At 46.0% G+C, this 20,498-nt stretch overlaps 1 protein-coding gene across 1 annotated transcript in view; it reads left to right on the top strand.

Moving 5' to 3' along the window:
• Positions 1-20,498, top strand: part of LOC140319796 (aryl hydrocarbon receptor-like) — a 42,477-nt gene that overhangs the window by 9,522 nt on the left and 12,457 nt on the right. The window contains exons 3-4 of the mRNA XM_072397583.1: positions 12,955-13,052; positions 20,177-20,266. Of these exons, the coding sequence (XP_072253684.1) occupies positions 12,955-13,052; positions 20,177-20,266 (188 nt within the window). The remainder of the gene's footprint in view (positions 1-12,954; positions 13,053-20,176; positions 20,267-20,498) is intronic.

The following is a 20,498-nucleotide window of genomic DNA, read 5'->3' as shown; positions in this document are numbered from 1 at the left end:
AGCTGCCACAGTGAATCCTGCAGCTGTCACAGTGAATCCTGCAGCCGTCACAGTGAATCCTGCAGCCGTCACAGTGAATCCTGCAGCCGTCACAGTGAATCCTGCAGCCGTCACAGTGAATCCTGCAGCTGCCACAGTGAATCCTGCAGCCGTCACAGTGAATCCTGCAGCCGTCACAGTGAATCCTGCAGCCGTCACAGTGAATCCTGCAGCCGTCACAGTGAATCCTGCAGCCGTCACAGTGAATCCTGCAGCCGTCACAGTGAATCCTGCAGCTGTCACAGTGAATCCTGCAGCCGTCATGCTGCATGTTTCTCCATGCTGGTGATGGTCAAAGCGTCGCCTGCAGACACACGTCTGTCTGCATCAGTCTACTTCCTGGATCGTCTCAGAGTAATTAGCGAGCTCATCGCTGTTGCATTAAGGAAGCAGCTCCGCGGCCCCTGTGGCTCTTTGTGGCTCCAGGCGTCCTCTGTGCCCGACTGTAATTTGTTGTATGTAAACAGCACAAACTCTGCTTGTCAGAAGCAGCAGAAGTGGGGGGGGGGGCAGAGCAGCGAGGGCCTTTTAAACTTTTAAGATGCAAGAATGTGGGAAAACATGCGCCTGTCTTTGAATGCATCACAGGAGATGAACAAAGCTCTGCTAATCTGGCTGACAGTATTATCCCACCAGGCTGCCATCTTTGTTGTTGTCAGTTAGCTTGTATGAAGGGGGGGGGGGGGGGGGGGACCTCACTGTAGGTGTGATGTCATCAGCTGTAGGACACCGTCATCATACTGCTGTATCATTGGATCATTTCTGTGTAGGAGCTAATGATGGAGAGAGAGACAGAGAGAGAGATAGATAGATAGATAGATAGATAGATAGATAGATAGATAGATAGATAGATAGATAGATAGATAGATAGATAGATAGATAGATAGATAGATAGATAGATAGATAGATAGATAGATAGATAGATAGATAGATAGATAGATAGATGGATGGATGGATGGATGGATGGATAGATGGATTTTACAAATAAGATTAATCTCAACTCATTTTACAAATCGTGGATCTAAGAATAAAAAAAAGCTGTTTGAAGTGAAAATGACGTCAACAACTGAAAAAGAAATGGATCCAAATCTGATAGAATTTTCCATTTGTTAACATGAGAAACGTTAAAGTTAGAAAGGTTAGCTTCATGATAACAGGGATTGTTGTGTTGTTCAGAGCCAGAACTCCTGCTAAAGAATCAAAGAGTACATTTCATTAAGAACTTCTGTTACTTGAAAAGAAGCCGAGAAGAATCAGAGAATGGCTCATAAATCTAGTAAATTTCATCCGTCTCTGACGAAGAAAGGCTTCTGTTTTTGTCCCACTCCGACCGTTCTTTGTTAAAGATTTTCTTTTTGGTTTCTGATGATTAGAAAAGTAAGAATCAGTTCAAAGGAACTCGTTTCCCTCGTGGGATTTGTTTGAAAGAAGTCTTTTTCATGCAACCCTGAACCCTGAACGGGATCCGTTTGGTTCAGAAGAGCCTCGGCATTCAGAAGCTCCTCTGAGCTGTGAAACCTGCTCTGACGGCTTCATCTGGAGCTTTGAAACCTTTCTGAACTGAAGGAGCAGCGTTTCCTGCTGCCGTGGCGTGCAGAACCAGGGATGTGCCTGTGAGAGGCTCGGTCCTGTTGGGCCGGAGCACCTCTACAGAACTGTGATATCTTCCAAAAAGCTTCCTTTAAAGACCGTTTAAACTTTGGCAGGATTCACAGGCAACTTTCAGACTTTATTTATGCACCTTGTTGGCAGCATCTGCGACTTTTTGTCCAATATTTGGTTTCCTGTTGTGAACGTTCATCTTTTATTTCAGGGAAGTCCCAGAAACAACAGAAAAAGCATGAAAGAGAACTTAAATGAGGCAAATTTAAGTTTGTTGCTCGCTGTTGAGATTACACGCTTCATGTTACCTAACAGTTCCTGAGATTAAAGCTTCTGAGCTCTCAGCTGGTTGAATCTGAACTGATCTGAGTTTGAATAGTTTGTACCTCTGAAAATCAGCAGATTTTACACGACAAAAGGCTGCAAACACTCGACCAATCGGACATTTTTGGCATTGCAAGCCCCACCCAGAAGGTTCTTGGTGAGCTAAACAGAAAATGTTCTTGTGATGGAAGCGCAGCTTAAGAACTGGATGAAGTCCCTTAACAGGATTATGCTCCCAAGTCAACTTTCATGAAACTTAGCGAGGAGTTGGAGCGCGTCCAAAGGAAGCAGCCGAGCCAGACAGAGAGCTCCGTGTTTTATGAGATAAGTTGAACCTCTGTGGAAGGAGATGTTCCATCGTTGGCACTTCCGTTAATGACACCACATCCATCTCCAATCCGTGCTTCGGTTGCTTTTTCAGCCGCTAAACTCAGAAAGTTCTGCATGAAAATCGTGGCAGAGTTGGAGCTCTGCCCACTGCAGAAGAGATTTATCAGGATCCAGATTTTCATCCTTGGCATCAGGCTCAGACCACACGGTCTGCTCTACAAACGGACCGGCTCAGAAATGCTCCTCTTGGCAGGAGATGTGTTGAGGGTTAAAACAGCAGCTTATGAGTGTGTCGGACACTTGAGAGGCTGTTTGTTTTGGCCAGTGTTAAAGGAAGCTCACAGCCTGCCAGGCCGCAGGAATCAGTGTCCAGCCTCTTCCCCTCCTTCATCACCTAACTGCACCTCAGTTTGTCATCCTTCTCAGAGACAAAGACTGAAGAAAATGGTCTGACGCCTTAAAGCATGACCTACATACAGCAGCAGGGCCACTGTTTCGCTTTGCTTCCTCTCGTTAGATGAGCCGTGATGATTCTCCATATTGAGCCTCGGTCCTTGGAGGAAGCTGTTGCAGACCTGATGAGATCCTGGATGACACAACTATGCCAACAGAGCCTTTCCCAGGTGTCATGGAGGAGTCACCGCCTGCAGACAGGCTCCTCTGCTGACCTTTTTCCTCTCCGTGTCCCTCTCCGTTCCACCTGATCCGCTCATGTTTTTGCAGAGAGGTTTCCTCACTTTTACAGCCACAAATCCGACCTGGCGTCATGTGACTGCTGTTGCGTAACCACAGCTCACTGAGACGCACGTGAGGCCGCCGTGCTCGAACCTGCAGTGAGCGGGAGGTCAGAGAAAATATTAAAACTGACGTCCACAATGTTTGATGCTCGCCACTAATATTTACTGTGAACAATCCATCAAATGAAAAAGAAAATGATCGCTTCAGGCCGTAAAAACTTTATCTTTTATGAAACTACAGCAAACGTCCTGCAAAGGCCCAGATTTACTAAATGGGGAAATCGGCATCTGGTCCCAAATCATGAATCTGCAGATGAGTTTTCCACAAGCAAGGTGCTAAAAGTGCTTTTATCCACAGACACAGGAGCAACTGAGGCAATAATCAGGACACAGAACCCTGAACCCGGTAGGATTCTGTGTGAATCATCAGGACCCAAACGCAGGAAGGAGGCTAAATTCTTTCAGATACGACCCAGATCTGTGAGCGCAGGTGAGGGTTGGAGCAAAGATGGAGCAGTAGACTGAGCGCTTCGCCTTGACTCCAGCCTCTCCTCAGACCCTCTGAAGTTACATCAGCTGAGTTATGTTCACAGAGTGTGGCTGCAGAGACAAAACGAGGCCAGAGAAATCTGTTTGAGTTAATTAACACCATCCAGCTCAGCCGGGCCCCTGCATGCATGGAGCTGTAAATATCTGGTGGAGCGACATCCTGCTGCGGCTCCACAGCCGCTTACATAAGCGGTGATTGTCTCGTGACGGCTCAGATTATCTGTTTCGATGAAACTCTCCCTGACAGCAACGCTTTATCTGAGACGCCGCCTCACCTCCTGGCTGTGGGCTGCCAGCTTCACGACCCCAGAGGCTCGCCCTCCGTCTGTCCTCCAGCTTTTAACGCCCTGACGGCTGATCGGGACGTGCAGCCCGTTGCTCTTTTAATGTTTGATGCTGGATCAGCTTCCTGAGCGGCTGCCAGCAGGTCCAGATTAACACCTGAGCTGAGCAGAACTCTTCCCAGATCCCTGCTGTCTAAAGTCTAAAGAGGCTCGTTAAACCAGTCATTCATTCCTGCTAACAGAGACTGTTTTATCCATGTGGGACATGACCCTTTCAACTGATTTAATTAGTTTTTTATGGCAGTGAAATGAACTTTGGACTCTGCTAGGGGTGATGTGACGATATTAAATCGTGAACGATTGCAAAGTGAAAACGATCCATAACGATCTGTCAAACTGCAGAGATCGTGGGATCGTCTCGGGCACATTTATAAATTGCAGTTCTATGCTGATGCACCGACGCACCAGACGTGTTACATCATCAACCTGACCGACCAATCACAGCGAACTACGGGCAGTGATGCGCTTTCTTACCCGCCTCCTTGTTTGTGTGTAGCTGCATGGAGAGCCGTGGCTGAAAGCCAAACGGAGGAGTTGGTGGTTTTCTGGACGCCTCCATTATATGGAATTGGTTTGGATTGTACGCAACTGATCAAGCGCAAACAAATGTAATTTGCAAAGTTTGCACAGAAACGGTTCACATGTCGGGTGGCAACAGGACGAACCTGTTCAATCAGTTGAAGAAGAAGCATCCCAAACAGTATGCTGAGAGCCAAACAGCGAGGGGCCCGGCGGCACCGCAGGGGAGGCAGCAGCTAGCGTAGGCAGCAGCTAGCGTAAGCAGCGGCTAGCCTAAGCAGCAGCTAGCGTAAGCAGCAGCCAGCTAAGACCAAAACAGACATTAACATTTGACAAAGACACTCCTATGACAAGTCAAGCAAGCGATAGAAAGAGGAAACAGAAGCAGTTTCCTTTTATCTTGCAAAGTATCGGTACCGTTCAAGACGTAGAAAAGGAGGCGTTCCCGCGGTACGAGCTCCCAGCCCAAAATACTTTGCATCACTGTCTGTTTGTCACTTTTCGATTTAAGATCGTGATAAAATCGAAATCGTGATTTTATTTTTTAAAAATCGTGTTGTGATATTTTTGCCGTATCGCCCACCTTTTCAGAAATGTGCTGCTCTACTGAGGTTGAAATATGTTTCACGTGTTCAGAAAACACAGGCTTTAGTTTCTGGAGAGCAGCCTCATGATGATTGTAGCATCTTTAAATGTGAAAGGATGCCTCAGAAGCTCTTATTCTTTAAAGCTTAAAGGGAAGTTTGGCTTTTTATTTTACACACAAACACCAGCCTGGAGTCCAAAGACTTTCCAGGCTTCTGAGCTGCAGACAGAAGTCTGACCTGGTGAAAACGCGTTCGGCTTGACTTCAAAAAGCAGGAAACAAATGTTTCACACATAGCTGTTGAGCTGCGCTCGATGCACAGAATCTGCTGTGAGATCGTTGTCCTCGAGTCCATGAGAGTAAAACAAAAAGGATCTAAAACAGACCTCCCTTCAGTCTGTGGGCGGAGCCCGCCGTCTAATCTTGAGCATTAACGCAGCAGCTGAGCAGCACAGCGCTCTGTACCCCCCCCCCCCCCCAGCCCTAAAACGCTGGCTTAAGCGCACATACACTGTGCACAGGAGCCATGACACCTGACAGGATGTTATGCATGGAGTGGTGCGGATCAACCGCCGGCTTCCATCAGCATCTGCGCACGCACATGTGTGTGAACGCGTAACAACATCTGTCAGACAGGGACAGACAGCCGTGCACAAGCTGCTTCATGTGCATGTGTGTGTGTGTGATGCACGGTGATCTGTGGCACTGCTCCCAGATGAAAGTAGGGATTTTTCTGGAAACTGAAGCAGCATAAGCACATAAAGTCCAGTTAATCCTGTTGTAAATAGCATGAAGGGACAAATTGAAAATGGTCAAATATTTGATAAATATTTGCAGAGCGCTGAGTGTGTTTGTGTTTTTTTCTTTGGAAGATAATCCCCAGCCAACGTCTGTCTCTGCTTTATGCTGGAGGACCAGCTGGATCCTGCTCTCAGTCTTCTGCTCTTGATTTGATTTGGCAGTTCTTCAGCCGGTTCTTAAACGCTGTGTTGAAACGGTCCCGTCAGGATCTTTGGAGGGAACTGTTGATGTTGAAGTTCACTCCAGTTCAGGATGGAGTTTTGAACATGAAAGTCTCTGCTCAAACGATCTGATTTAGCTGTGATCGAACTGAAAGTGAACCCACCGGTTTCAGCTGACCGGTGATGCAGCTGGATGCTGACTGGTTGGACTCCACCCACCGACTGGAGGAAAAGCCTGAAAGGGGAACTCCGGTGTTTTTAAACCTTATTTCTGGCATGAAATACGTTCATCTGCTCACAGAGAACAGTTTGGTGAAAGTCGGCGTCCTTCAGAAGATATTTAGATAACTGGAGATCCATATAACGGAGTGAACGGGGCTTAGAGGATGCAGCCTCTAAATAAGGCATTATCTGTCTTTATTTCACCAATACTTTAAGAAGAATGAATGAATGAACGTGTGCTATAGCTCTGTTAGCTCATAGCTGCTCTTAGCTCATAGCTCTGTTAGCTCATAGCTGCTGTTAGCTCATAGCTCTGTTAGCTCATAGCTGCTGTTATGTGGCTACTTGCGGCTATAGGAGAGCTAATGGAGGGATTTCTACACAGGCACTCTACTGGGACCACTTCATCCACACGCCCCCCTGCAGCACAGTTTATTCACTCCGTGCTCTGTGACAGTCGGCTAACTTCACACAGAGTTTGCTGCTGATAGTTTTGTGCAACATGGCAGGATATTTATCAGATTTAGACGACGTGAACGACAACTTTGAGTAAGATGGACGTTCTTACCGGAGTGAATGAGCTGTGCTGCAGTCTATAAGCCCCCCGATAGCCTCCTATAACAACAACACAGCAGCTATGAGCTAACAGAGCTATAGCACACGTTCATTCATTCATTCTTCTTAAAGTATTGGTGAAATAAAGACAGATAATGCCTTATTTAGAGGCTGCATCCTCTAAGCCCCGTTCACTCCGTTATATGGATCTCCAGTTATCTAAATATCTTCAGAAGGACGCCGGCTTTCACCAAACTGTTCTCTGTGAGCAGATGAACGTATTTCATGCCAGAAATAAGGTTTAAAAACACCGGAGTTCCCCTTTAAAGGCTGTTCTTCCATAAGCATCAGAGTCCTTTTGACCTGTTTGACCTGAATGCACCTTTGTGTCGAGCAGCATCCATGTGACATGATGGGCAGATGTTTTATCTAAATGTAAGTCCTGCCCCAAACATGTGTTTTTTACCCCTGATTCTATCGAGTGAGTCTCTGGAATCTCCTTCCTCCTGATTGACTGAGAAGCCGCCACCTTTTTAACTGAAATGTCCATTTAAATGTCTTTTTAAAATGTTTTTCTGTTAAAAAGAAGCTGGTTTTGGTCTCTTCTCAGCGCCGATTGATTCTGTGAATGACGCACTTCACTTCAGTCCAACTGTGGGACTTACCAGTGATGGAGGATTCAGGTCAAAATGGGCCGACGCACAACATTCACAGAGATGAATTTGCTCAATATTTAGCCACTTTAATCCGTAAAAGCAAAGAGTCATGATCCTGAATTTGCCTTGACGTCATTTATTATGTAATCCTGATCAACCTCTCGGTTCCAGCTGGGTTTTACCTTCAAGCAGTAAGATTTCCCCCCAAAGCCGGCTGAAGTATGTGGAACTGTGTGATTTTCAGGGTCACTGCTGGTTTGTCGGGTTTCATCAGTCAAGTCTGGAGCAGATGCGTTAGCTGAGGGCCCGAATGGGGCCCAGTGGAGGAAACCCCCGCAGCGGGGGGGTTGACTGCCGTGCCCCAAAGGAAGCCATGAAATCAGAGCTCTGAGGATAGAAAAGTCACCATCCACCTGTGTTTATTTAGTTTTTAATTCCCACGTATCGCACGGCACCTGAACACAACGCCCCGTTTCTCTGACAACATTCACATCATCCTGTTTTAATCCTTCTTCCAGGAAGCAGGGCAATAATTGGCTGATCTGTGGGACCCAACAGTTTGTTGCTGAAGCAGATTTCAGGTTATTTCTTGCTGCCGTCACAGATGTTGAGTGAAAAGCTTCGACTCGTTTCTCTCGCTGTGGGCAGAGTGCGTGATTCAGAGATGTGAGATTCCTCACGTCTGTGTTCAGACTCAGGCATGTGTGTTTATTTTGGATGCCTTTCTCTGGCTTCTTTTATCCGAGGCTCCGTCAGCCATGAAGATAATTGTCTTTTAATCTGCAGTAAACAAGCTGAATGCGGCACTTTGCTGTCTCACATATCGAGTGTTAGTGTTCGTACTTTCTGTAGCGTAAAATCGAGTTGTTTTGTTATTTTTGGAGTTTCTGCATTTAATGTTCTGTGTTCAGAGTGCAGCTCAGGGGTGAAACGTTGGCGGTTTCTACCAGAGCGGCTCTGTTTTAACAGGGAATGAAACTGAGTCGAACAGATTTGGACGGAGCGATAGATGGAGGAGGAAAAGGATGGTGCATTCGAACGTTCCAGCTCTGTTATGCTAAGATAAGCATGCATGGGAAAGTCAAGCTGTTCTATTTAATTCATCGGAAGTGCCTCTGGGTGTTACACTCCATGTATGTGGGTGCTGTGTGAAGTTGAATTTTTCATTATGTACACTTGTGCCCACTGAAGCTTAATAACAAGATCTGCTCTTTGTCTTCCTCTGGCCATCCATGAGGCTTTGTGTTGGCCCACTTTTTCTGGCTGGATTACGCTGTTGTTGCTGCTGAGTACCTGGTTTCTGATGTGGGAAGTACCGACGCTCTCAGAGTGGCTCTGGTCATCAGGCTGAACTGTTGCCACTGCACAGAGAGCCTCGTCGAGTGAACCTAACGCAGCAGAATTTACTCTCTCATGATCAGGAAATATGCGATAAGTGATGGTAAAACCATCAGCTGCGTTCAGTGTCCCGTAAGGTTTCTGCTGAGCTGCTTTTAGGCCTGATGGTAACAGTGAGGCCAGGAATACAATGAGAGACGTTCAGTGGGTGTGGGATTTATCTCCGCTGCTGCTGTCGGAGCTGAGACTGAAACTTGTGATTAACCACTCAGAAGCTCCATCTTCTCTTCAGGCGTAGAATCAGACAACCATCGTATACCAGCGGTGACTAATAAACACTGTGAGGAGTTTTGCTCATGAATAAAACCATTTTAAAGGATTATCAAACTGCTACTGCAGAGAAATGCTTTCTCCATTCTGTCCTCCCGTCTCTCCAGATTCAAAAATGTTTAGTTTTCTGTATCTGAGGTTTGTTGTGAGAGCGTTAAGAGACACGTCGGCATCTTAAAGTAATGCTGTAACAACTGGTCCTCATTTCTTCCCATAGTTCCATAAAAACAGGAAGCAGCTGCAGAGATTCACTGAAACATGTTAAACATGAACATAAACCCAGAATCTGAGGCAGAAACAGAGTTTTTTCTCAGTTCTCAGCAGCTTTAAAGTGAATATCTGGTCTGAGCTCCTTTATTCTCCAACACAGCCTGAACCCTCTGAGACCAGCTTTCTGTCATTTCTTTAAGGAGTCTTCAGGAATAGTTCTCCAGGCTTCTTGAAGGACATCCCAAAGCTCTTCTTTGGATGTGGGCTGCCTTTTGTTCCGTTCTCTGTCAGATGATCCCACACTGCTTCAATAATGTTGAGGTCCGGGCTCTGGGGAGGATTCATCCCTCCATAAGACCTGTTGCCACTGATTTTCAGTCCACTTCTTGTGTCATTTGGCACAGCTCAGCCTTTTCTCCCTGTTTCCCTTCCTTAAGAACGGCTTCTTGACAGCCACCCTTCCATGGAGCCCATTTCTGATGAGGCTTGGGCCAACAGTAGATGGATCAGCTGAAGGTCCAGATGCATCTCTCAGGTCCTGTCAGGTCACAGCTGGATTTTTTCCTCTTTCTTAAGGACATCACTTTCAGATCCTGTTCATCTGCTGGAGATAGTTTTTTAGGCCTGACACTTCTTCTTTTGTCCTCCACTTGTCCAGTTTCCTCAAATGTTTTAAGGACACACTGCACACCATGCTGAGATATGCCAAGTTTTCAGCTAATAGCTCTTTGGGAATCACCTCGTTGCTGCAGAACATAAAGACCAGTAAAATGTATGTGAAAATGTGGATTATTTACTCATAAGAATGCAGTCTGACAGAGTAAAATAAGCAGTGGTGAAGGAACAAAGACGAGCAGAAACACAGAAGCTGGAGGCTGATATGTGACTTTAACTTTCCTAGTTTTCGGTTGATGAACACATGATTTGTTTCCAGCAGTTTGAGTTTTGTCTTTGATTTCATGTGAAGCAATCCAGCTGGATAAAGAGCTAACCCAGTTATTTATGCTTTTAGCTGCTGCAGCATTGATTATTGCTCCAGCTGTGAGCTGTGTGCAGTGTTTATCTCGCCCTCTTTCCTCGCCACGATGGACGTTTGTCCTCCTGCAGAAGCTGATCTGAGATGTCTGTTTGGGAATGAGGTCAGCGAACCAAAGTCAAGCCCCCGTCAGACTCCCAGCCTCTGCTCTGACACTCCCAACATCTCGCCGCCTCTCAGATGGACTCCTCGTTAACCCCGTTTGCAGGAAACAAAAGATGTGACCCAGAATCCGTCATCCAATCATATCGTTCGTCACCTTCAGAGGTCATCACGGGTCGCGGCGCGGCGCTCCGGCGGGGGTCAGAGATTAATGCTCACAGATCACTGCTCGCTTTCTCATGACATCACACCCGGTGGTCACCTGACTTCAGGAGAGGAGCAATTCTGTCATGACTGGCAGCATCTGACAGATCTGATGATCTCTGATGTTTACTGTCAGCCACAAACTATCAGCCAGCGTCTCCAAAAGGAAAGAACACAGCATTTCAGTAAATATCCCTCATAATAACATCTATATTATCATCTATATTATCATCTATATTATCATTAATTTTATCATCTATATTATCATCTATATTTTCATCTATATTATCATCTATATTTTCATCAATATTATCATTAATATTATCATCTATATTATCATCAATATTATCTATATTTTCATCTATATTATCATCTATATTATCATCTGTATTATCATCTATATTTTCATCAATATTATCTATATTTTCATCTATATTATCATCTATAGTATCATCAATATTATCATTAATATTATCATCTATATTATCATCTGTATTATCATCTATATTTTCATCAATATTATCTATATTTTCATCTATATTATCATAAATATTATCATCTATAGTATCATTAATATTATCATTAATATTATCATCGATATTTCATTGATATCATCATTGTGGCTCAGCAGTGACTCTGAGTTTTATTTTAAAAGGGTCTCTTTTATTTTGAAGCTTCTTGCTTTTCTCACTGATTGTTAAAGTCACCTGGGCAAAGTCCCAGGTGGGGTCGGCCATCTTGAACTCTATAAAGACTGTTAATGTTCTCCAGAGCAGCATCTTTTCTTTGATCTATTTCATCCACCACCGCTGAGCCTCGGAGAAGCTTTGTTTGTGAGTTTGTTAAATATAATTTAATTATATAATATTTGTCCTTTTCATACTTTGGACATATTGGTTAAAATAAATATTTCATTGTATGCAACATGTAACTCCATGTTTTAAGCTGACAATGCAATGTTTATCAAAGCTTTTTCTGTATTTTTATTTTCAGTTTCATAAGAAAGTTTCTGACTTTGTAAAGACAAACAGTAAAGCTTCGAGTTGCTTCTACGTCTGAGTCATCTTTTCATCTTTTCATCTTTTCAGCTTTTCAGCGCCACATTTAGCTATCAGAGTGTGCAGAATAGTGACAGAACAGAGGATTAAAGCAGTTTAAACACTTTTAAACAGCTGAGAAATGATAATTATGAGCTGCAGCTGCTTGTTGAAGGTAAAAAGTTTAATGATCTATTTACAGAACAGCTGCTCAGCGTCAGGCTTTTTCCTGTTTCTTTGGGTTGGATTTCCTTGTCTTTGTGTCATATTCTGGAGTATTTCGGAGTATTTTCCCGTGTTTTCATGGTTTCAGTCGATGTTTTCAGTGTTTCCTGTGTTTTATTCTCTGGTCATTCTTCCAGTTTCCTCCTGTTTGGGTCGTCAGCTCCTCTCTGAACTGTCTCATCCTTTGGCTCATCTCAGTATTTAAACTCTGGTTTACCTTCTTGTTCTTGGTTTCTTTTTTTCTGTTACTGTTTCATCACTTCAGTTTCCTCTGAGTGAAACTCGTTTTTTTGTGTTTTCTTGTATTTTGGAGGTCTGGGTTTGATTCATTCTGTCTGCATCAGTCTGTTCTTTATTAGCCTTTTTGTCTCATATCTATCTATCAGTCTCAGCCTGGCCTGGACCTCGGTTCTGTTGTGGTCTCAGTTTAGTTTCAGGTTTATTCAGTCTCACATCCCCTGTTTGCTCCTCAGCTGTTCTCAGTATTTATTTCCTTTGTTTATCTCAGTCTTTGCCAGATTCTCACCTTTTCTCTCTACATCCTTTCTGTAGTTCTGCTCCCTGCTGGTCTGGTTTCCTCTGTGATTTAGTCCTTTTTTTTCCAGGTTTCGTATAAATAACGTCTGTTATTTGCTCTGTAAGTCTGGGCTGCTGTGGGTCCTCACCCTTCTTCTGTTGGTGTCTGTTAAAGATTTGAGTTTGCTTTGTTTAAACAGCACAGCGACACCTTGGAGAGCAGAACCTGTGTGAAGGAGGCTGTATATGGTTACCAAATAACAGCAATCCTTCCTTTTAAAGCTTCGAATACGACCCAGAAGGGAAAAACTGCTCTGTGTTGGTTTCTTTAAACATCTTTAAAGTGAAGGACAGTCAGTCAGTGGTTCAGCTTTGTGTCTCTCTGTTGTCTCTAACATGTTAAACTTTCAGCTTGCGTGTGCTGAATGTTTCATGAGCTGCTGAACATTAAGCGTCCCGACAGTCGCCGCGTTGCTGTGCAAACATGCCTGAAACATGCTTACATACGTGTGTGTTTGTGTGTCTCCACAGTCGCTCTAACCAGCCGAAACGCAGCCGGCGTGCACGATGATGACAACAGAACGGCAGCGCCTGAAAGCAAGATCCCGGAGGGCGAACTCCTGCTGCAGGTCAGTTTCTGACCAAACCTGACAAGAGATCCATCTTTACTGTGTTCATCCTTAGTTCCAGGCCAGAGGCGGCTGCTTTTCTAATGGGACAAGCACCCGTTTGATGCCAGAGACGAAGCAGCACGCCACTCAACATTTGTGCCCTGATGAATCATTACCTCGCTGTTTAGTCATTTATGACTTTTTAACGACAATTTACCCTAAAAGATTTCAGCCTTTTGGTTTCTAACCACATTGGTCTGATATGGTTTCCGTATTTAACTAAAAAAGCAGTTTAAAACCCGACAGACGGTCAAACAGAAACATGATCTGGGCTGGTTCTGCAGCCACAGGACCTGGGCACCTTGCAGTCATTGAGTCCACCATGAACTCCTCTGGATACCAAAGTATTCTAGAGTCAGATGTGAGGCCATCTGTCCCACAGCTAAAGCTGGGCTGAAACTGGCTCATCAACAGGACAAAGATCCCAAACACAGCAGCAGATCTACAGCAGAATGTGGGAAAAAGAAAAGAATCAAGGTGCTGCAATGGTCCAGTCAGAGTCCAGACCTCAGCCTGACTGAAATGCTGTGGTGGGACCTTAAGAGAGCTGTGCAGAAACCAAAGCTGCAAACCTCAATGAGCTGAAGCACTCTTTGTGATAAAATCACTGCTGCATTAATTATTATTAAAGATCAGCTGCTGTTACAGATAATAAAATATAAATCAGCTGAAGTGCAGCAGAGAGGAAGGTAGAAACCTTCAGAGGTCTCCATCAGTGGGTTGGGCTGCTGTTTCTGTAGCTTAGCAACAACTCAGCTGATGATGTCACACAGCAGGTAACTCAGGTGAACTCTCAGCAGACAACATGGACAGAAATGCTTCAGAAATCTGTTCTCACAGAAAAAAGCTCAGCAGAAAATCTGAAGAAGATGAAAGAAAGACTCAGTCTGCTGCCAGCAGGGCGGCGCTGTTGTGGAAGAAGGATGGGGTTCACTTAGTTTTTGTTTAATGATTAATGGCACAGTGTAACATGTGTTGTTACTCTGAGGTAACTTCTGTCCCACTTTGGACAAAGTTTGTGCAGCCGAACTTTAAGCCCGTCAGACGTCCGTTCGTGGGTTCCTTTGTGGGTTTGTTCGTGGGTCGGTTCGTGGGTTCCTTTGTGGGTTCCTTCGAGGGTTCCTTTGTGGGTTCCTTTGTGGGTCCGTTCGTGGGTTCCTTCGAGGGTTCCTTTGTGGGTTCCTTCGAGGGTTCCTTCGAGGGTTTGTTCGTGGGTCGGTTCGTGGGTTCCTTTGTGGGTCCCTTCGAGGGTTCCTTCGAGGGTTCCTTCGAGGGTTCCTTCGAGGGTTCCTTTGTGGGTTTGTTCGTGGGTCGGTTCGTGGGTTCCTTTGTGGGTCCGTTTGTGGGTTCCTTTGTGGGTCCGTTCGTGGGTTCCTTCGAGGGTTCCTTCGAGGGTTCCTTTGTGGGTCCGTTCGTGGGTTCCTTCGAGGGTTCCTTCGAGGGTTCCTTCGAGGGTTCCTTCGAGGGTTCCTTCGAGGGTTCCTTCGAGGGTTCGTTCGTGGGTTCGTTCGAGGGTTCGTTCGAGGGTTCCTTTGTGGGTCCCTTCGAGGGTTCCTTCGAGGGTTCCTTCGAGGGTTCCTTTGTGGGTTTGTTCGTGGGTCGGTTCGTGGGTCGGTTCGTGGGTCGGTTCGTGGGTTCCTTTGTGGGTTCCTTCGAGGGTTCCTTCGAGGGTTCCTTCGAGGGTTCCTTCGAGGGTTCCTTCGAGGGTTCCTTCGAGGGTTCGTTCGTGGGTTCGTTCGAGGGTTCGTTTGTGGGTTCCTTTGTGGGTTCCTTCGAGGGTTCCTTCGAGGGTTTGTTCGTGGGTCGGTTCGTGGGTTCCTTTGTGGGTTCCTTTGTGGGTTCCTTTGTGGGTCCCTTCGAGGGTTCCTTTGTGGGTCCCTTCGAGGGTTCCTTCGAGGGTTCCTTCGAGGGTTCCTTCGAGGGTTCCTTCGAGGGTTCCTTTGTGGGTTTGTTCGTGGGTCGGTTCGTGGGTTCCTTTGTGGGTTCCTTCGAGGGTTCCTTTGTGGGTTCCTTCGAGGGTTCCTTTGTGGGTCCGTTTGTGGGTTCCTTCGAGGGTTCCTTCGAGGGTTCCTTCGAGGGTTCCTTTGTGGGTTCCTTCGAGGGTTCCTTTGTGGGTCCGTTCGTGGGTTCCTTCGAGGGTTCCTTCGAGGGTTCGTTCGTGGGTTCGTTCGAGGGTTCGTTCGAGGGTTCCTTTGTGGGTTCCTTCGAGGGTTCCTTTGTGGGTCGGTTCGTGGGTTCCTTTGTGGGTTCGTTCGAGGGTTCCTTCGAGGGTTCCTTTGTGGGTCCGTTCGTGGGTTCCTTCGAGGGTTCCTTTGTGGGTTCCTTCGAGGGTTCCTTCGTGGATCAGTTCGTGGGTTCCTTCGCGGGTTCCTTTGTGGGTCCGTTCGTGGGTTCCTTTGTGGGTTCCTTCGAGGGTTCCTTTGTGGGTTCCTTTGTGGGTCCGTTCGTGGGTTCCTTCGAGGGTTCCTTTGTGGGTTCCTTCGAGGGTTCCTTCGAGGGTTTGTTCGTGGGTCGGTTCGTGGGTTCCTTTGTGGGTCCCTTCGAGGGTTCCTTCGAGGGTTCCTTCGAGGGTTCCTTCGAGGGTTCCTTTGTGGGTTTGTTCGTGGGTCGGTTCGTGGGTTCCTTTGTGGGTCCGTTTGTGGGTTCCTTTGTGGGTCCGTTCGTGGGTTCCTTCGAGGGTTCCTTCGAGGGTTCCTTCGAGGGTCCGTTCGTGGGTTCCTTCGAGGGTTCCTTCGAGGGTTCCTTCGAGGGTTCCTTCGAGGGTTCCTTCGAGGGTTCCTTCGAGGGTTCGTTCGTGGGTTCGTTCGAGGGTTCGTTCGAGGGTTCCTTTGTGGGTCCCTTCGAGGGTTCCTTCGAGGGTTCCTTCGAGGGTTCCTTTGTGGGTTTGTTCGTGGGTCGGTTCGTGGGTCGGTTCGTGGGTTCCTTCGAGGGTTCCTTTGTGGGTTCCTTCGAGGGTTCCTTCGAGGGTTCCTTCGAGGGTTCCTTCGAGGGTTCCTTCGAGGGTTCCTTCGAGGGTTCCTTCGAGGGTTCCTTCGAGGGTTCCTTCGAGGGTTCGTTCGTGGGTTCGTTCGAGGGTTCGTTTGTGGGTTCCTTTGTGGGTTCCTTCGAGGGTTCCTTCGAGGGTTTGTTCGTGGGTCGGTTCGTGGGTTCCTTTGTGGGTTCCTTTGTGGGTTCCTTTGTGGGTCCCTTCGAGGGTTCCTTTGTGGGTCCCTTCGAGGGTTCCTTCGAGGGTTCCTTCGAGGGTTCCTTCGAGGGTTCCTTCGAGGGTTCCTTTGTGGGTTTGTTCGTGGGTCGGTTCGTGGGTTCCTTTGTGGGTTCCTTCGAGGGTTCCTTTGTGGGTTCCTTCGAGGGTTCCTTTGTGGGTCCGTTTGTGGGTTCCTTCGAGGGTTCCTTCGAGGGTTCCTTCGAGGGTTCCTTTGTGGGTTCCTTCGAGGGTTCCTTTGTGGGTCCGTTCGTGGGTTCCTTCGAGGGTTCCTTCGAGGGTTCGTTCGTGGGTTCGTTCGAGGGTTCGTTCGAGGGTTCCTTTGTGGGTTCCTTCGAGGGTTCCTTTGTGGGTCGGTTCGTGGGTTCCTTTGTGGGTCGGTTCGTGGGTTCCTTTGTGGGTTCGTTCGAGGGTTCCTTCGAGGGTTCCTTTGTGGGTCCGTTCGTGGGTTCCTTCGAGGGTTCCTTTGTGGGTTCCTTCGAGGGTTCCTTCGTGGATCAGTTCGTGGGTTCCTTCGCGGGTTCCTTTGTGGGTCCGTTCGTGGGTTCCTTTGTGGGTTTGTTCGTGGGTCGGTTCGTGGGTTCCTTTGTGGGTCGGTTCGTGGGTTCCTTTGTGGGTTCCTTCGTGGGTCGGTGCTTTCCGCCCACGTCAGGCCTCACTAATGCCCCTGAGGCTGAGTGGGAGAAAATCCCCTCGGATAAGTTCCAGCTGCACATTAAAGCAGAGGCTCAGCTTTCGCTGCTTGTCATCATGTGATAATGTAACAGCAGCATCCAGATGTTGGCTCTGTCCTCCTAAACCTGCACAGTTCCAAGGTGCTTGGAAGAAAACCCCATCAGCAGACGAGCTTTGTTTCCTGAGCAGTGCATGTGTGGCTGAGCGCTCGCTGGCTGCCAGATATTTTTGGGGTTTGCTGCAGTCATTGATTTTCCAGTCCAGTTCCTTCCAATGTGGCGTTCCATGAGAGGAAACGGGCTGCTCGCCATTCTTCCCCCGGCTGCAGCACGGAGGTTTCCTCTTAGTGTCCAACGTGGGTAATGAGAGTCTGGAGGTGAATGTTGCCCCTCCTCGGCCTCTGAGCCACTTCTTCTTACCTTTAGATGGCTGTGAATTATAGAAGAGCTGAGAGCATCAATTATTCACACTCAGAAAATGAAGGAAACCTGGCAGAACTCATCCGTGCTACCTGGGATCCGATGGTGCACCGGGGGGTTGAGGCGGCCTCGCTTCACGTCTCACCTGGTGAAGCGTGTCGCTGAGATCCACTCTGAGGCCGTTTGACATTTGGTTGTTTGTGTTTACTGCGGAGGAAGTGTGGCAGATAATTATAGCAGCTCACTGGTGAATTATCTAAAGGAAAAACATGGCGTCTGCAGCCTTAGTCACTCCCCTGCGGACTGCACTTTGGTGAATGTTCGTGGCTTTGTTTCTGAGCACATTTACTGGGATGGAAGCTTTGCAGCAGCTGTTCCACTGTCCCCTTCTTTCCTTCTCTCCTTCATTCTTTAATCCAGCCGTTATTCCGCTCGACTGCTGCAGAGATGCATTATAAATGTAGGAGGAACTGCACAGAGTCACATTCATTGTGTCATTTACAGGAGCAGCATGTTTGATGTTTCCGTGGTTTCTGGGGAGCAGCTTTGTTCCTGACGCCGATGACTCGGTTCTGAGAGGTTTATGGGTTGTAAAGGAAGGAAAACCCCAGGTTGTTCTATCCCAAACTGATCGTGGGAAATGATTAATGTGATGATCGTCTGTCTGATTTTTATCTGAAATTAGACTTTTTAGCTGTTAGGGTTTGTCTAGAAGTTATTGGTTTAGATTATTCTGTCTTAATTAGTCTTTTTATCGTTATTCTTCTTGCATTTTTTCATCTTTTCCTTTGAGTTCCCCGCCTGAGTTCTGGCCTCCGTGTGTCCTCAGTTTCTCTGCTTGGTTCTCAGTCACAGCTGCTGCCACTTCCTCGTTAGTTCCCTCAGTATATTAGCTCCTTTGTTCAGCTCAGGCTTTGTCAGATCCTCACCACCCAGTTACTGTGTGTGGGCAGCTCTCTGATTATCTGTTTCTACCTGCTGCTCTGAGCTTCCTCCGTTAGCATCATGTGACCTGAAACAGGCGTCATGTCAGAGTGCTGCTCATCAGAGGATTTTACTGACTGTTATCCTTCTGAGAGAGAATCCTAATGACTTTATTTATGGAGCAAAGTGCTGAACAACAGAGATTAAAAACTCAAAACATCCATCACAACATCGTAATCACACAACAAAATAAAACAAAAATTAAAATAAGGCAGGTGACAAAAGTGAGTCTTTAGGAGAGATTTAAAAGAAGCCAAAGTCATGGGAAAAGATTCAATAATTTGTATCAAACAAGCTCTGAACTTTGGGTAAATCCAACCTCAGATGAACAACACAGAAGCAGGGTGTGAAAAAGTAAGTGAACCCCCTGTAGAAGCAGCTTCAGCAGAAGTGACTTCATGGTGGGTTCCTGGTCTGTAAAACCAGGTTTCAAAGCTTTCTCAGTTGAGTGCAGCTGCCTGCTGATGTGATGGAGGATTCCTGCTCACGCTTTCATGTACAGATCACTTAACCTTAAAAACTAGTCTTGGCTGCAGGCCGGTCAGACCTTCTCACCTGCATGAGGTCAGGACCCACCCGGCTGTGGCTGATCCGTGTCTCCTGAGTTCAGACGGTTCAGGTTTCAGTCTTTTAAAAAGCTCCAATATGATGTGATTCAGTTGAACTTATCTATGAGGTTTGTGTGGATGTCCAACTGTCCCCTGGAAGGATAAAGATGCCATATTTCACCTGCTTCTATCACAGCTTTGACTTCTTGTTTTTCAGTTTTCATCCATTCGGTCTTGAAATGTTTCTGTCCCTTGAAAAGAAAGCAGGACTGAAGATTAACTTGATGATAAAAAATCATAAAAGACTCATGAGAAACGTTAAGAAATGAGCTAATGTTGCTATTTTATTCAGGTTTCTGCCTTCTCATCTGGAAATCCTCCAGACAGGAGTTCAAATTATTGTATTATTTTATTTAACTGTATAATCCACAGTAAAAACTCTGTAATTCACAGTAAAAACTGTACAATCCACAGTAAAAACTGTACAATCCACAGTAAAAACTGTATAATCCACAGTAAAAACTGTACAATCCACAGTAAAAACTGTATAATCCACAGTAAAAACTGTATAATCCACAGTAAAAACTGTATAATCCACAGTAAAAACTGTATAATTCACAGTATAAACTGTATAATTCACAGTATAAACTGTATAATTCACAGTATAAACTGTATAATTCACAGTATAAACTGTATAATTCACAGTATAAACTGTATAATTCACAGTATAAACTGTATAATTCACAGTATAAACTCTGTAATCCACACTAAAAACTGTATAATCCACAGTAAAAACTGTACAATCCACAGTAAAAACTGTACAATCCACAGTAAAAACTGTACAATCCACAGTAAAAACTGTATAATCCACAGTAAAAACTGTATAATCCACAGTAAAAACTCTGTAATCCACAGTAAAAACTGTACAATCCACAGTAAAAACTATATAATCCACAGTAAAAACTGTATAATTCACAGTAAAAACTCTGTAATCCACAGTAGGTTAATACATCTGTGTGTCCACAACAATTATTGTGAATTACAGTGAAGTTTTTGTCTGTAAAGCCGACCTAAACTGTAGATTTGGGGCAGAAACTATTTCAATAACTCTGCAGGTTGTTTCTAGTTAAGACTCTTTAAATCGGTCGTGCTCGAGTTAACTGCAGCATCCTTCTGAGGAGGCACCCATCACCTCTACATGTTGATCTCATTCAGAAACTGTAGTTAATGTGTGGGTCTGTCTGTGTCTCACAGGCTCTCAATGGGTTTGTCCTGGTCATCACTGCCAGTGGGGCCATCTTCTACTCCTCCCACACCATCCAGGACTATTTGGGCTTCCATCAGGTATCTGGTCCTCTGCACCCCCCCCCACTCACCTTCAGTTTGACCTCAGTTCAACTGTAAAAATCAGAATAACTCAGACAGAATCACTCCTGATGTGGTGAAAATCACAGACTGAGACCCCAGAAAAGTCCATGAATTACAGGCTCCAGCAGATCAGCCTCAGACAGGAAGGAAGTAAACCTAAAAACAGGTGAAATGTGTAAAGGTTTGCAGGCAGAAGACGGGTGAAACG

The sequence above is a fragment of the Leuresthes tenuis genome, unplaced genomic scaffold (assembly GCF_036924035.1).
Source record: "Leuresthes tenuis unplaced genomic scaffold, fLeuTen1.0.hap1 SCAF_12, whole genome shotgun sequence".
NCBI lineage: Eukaryota > Metazoa > Chordata > Actinopteri > Atheriniformes > Atherinopsidae > Leuresthes > Leuresthes tenuis.
The sequence above is the reverse complement of the archived record's forward strand: the minus strand, read 5'-3'. Positions and strand labels throughout refer to the sequence as shown.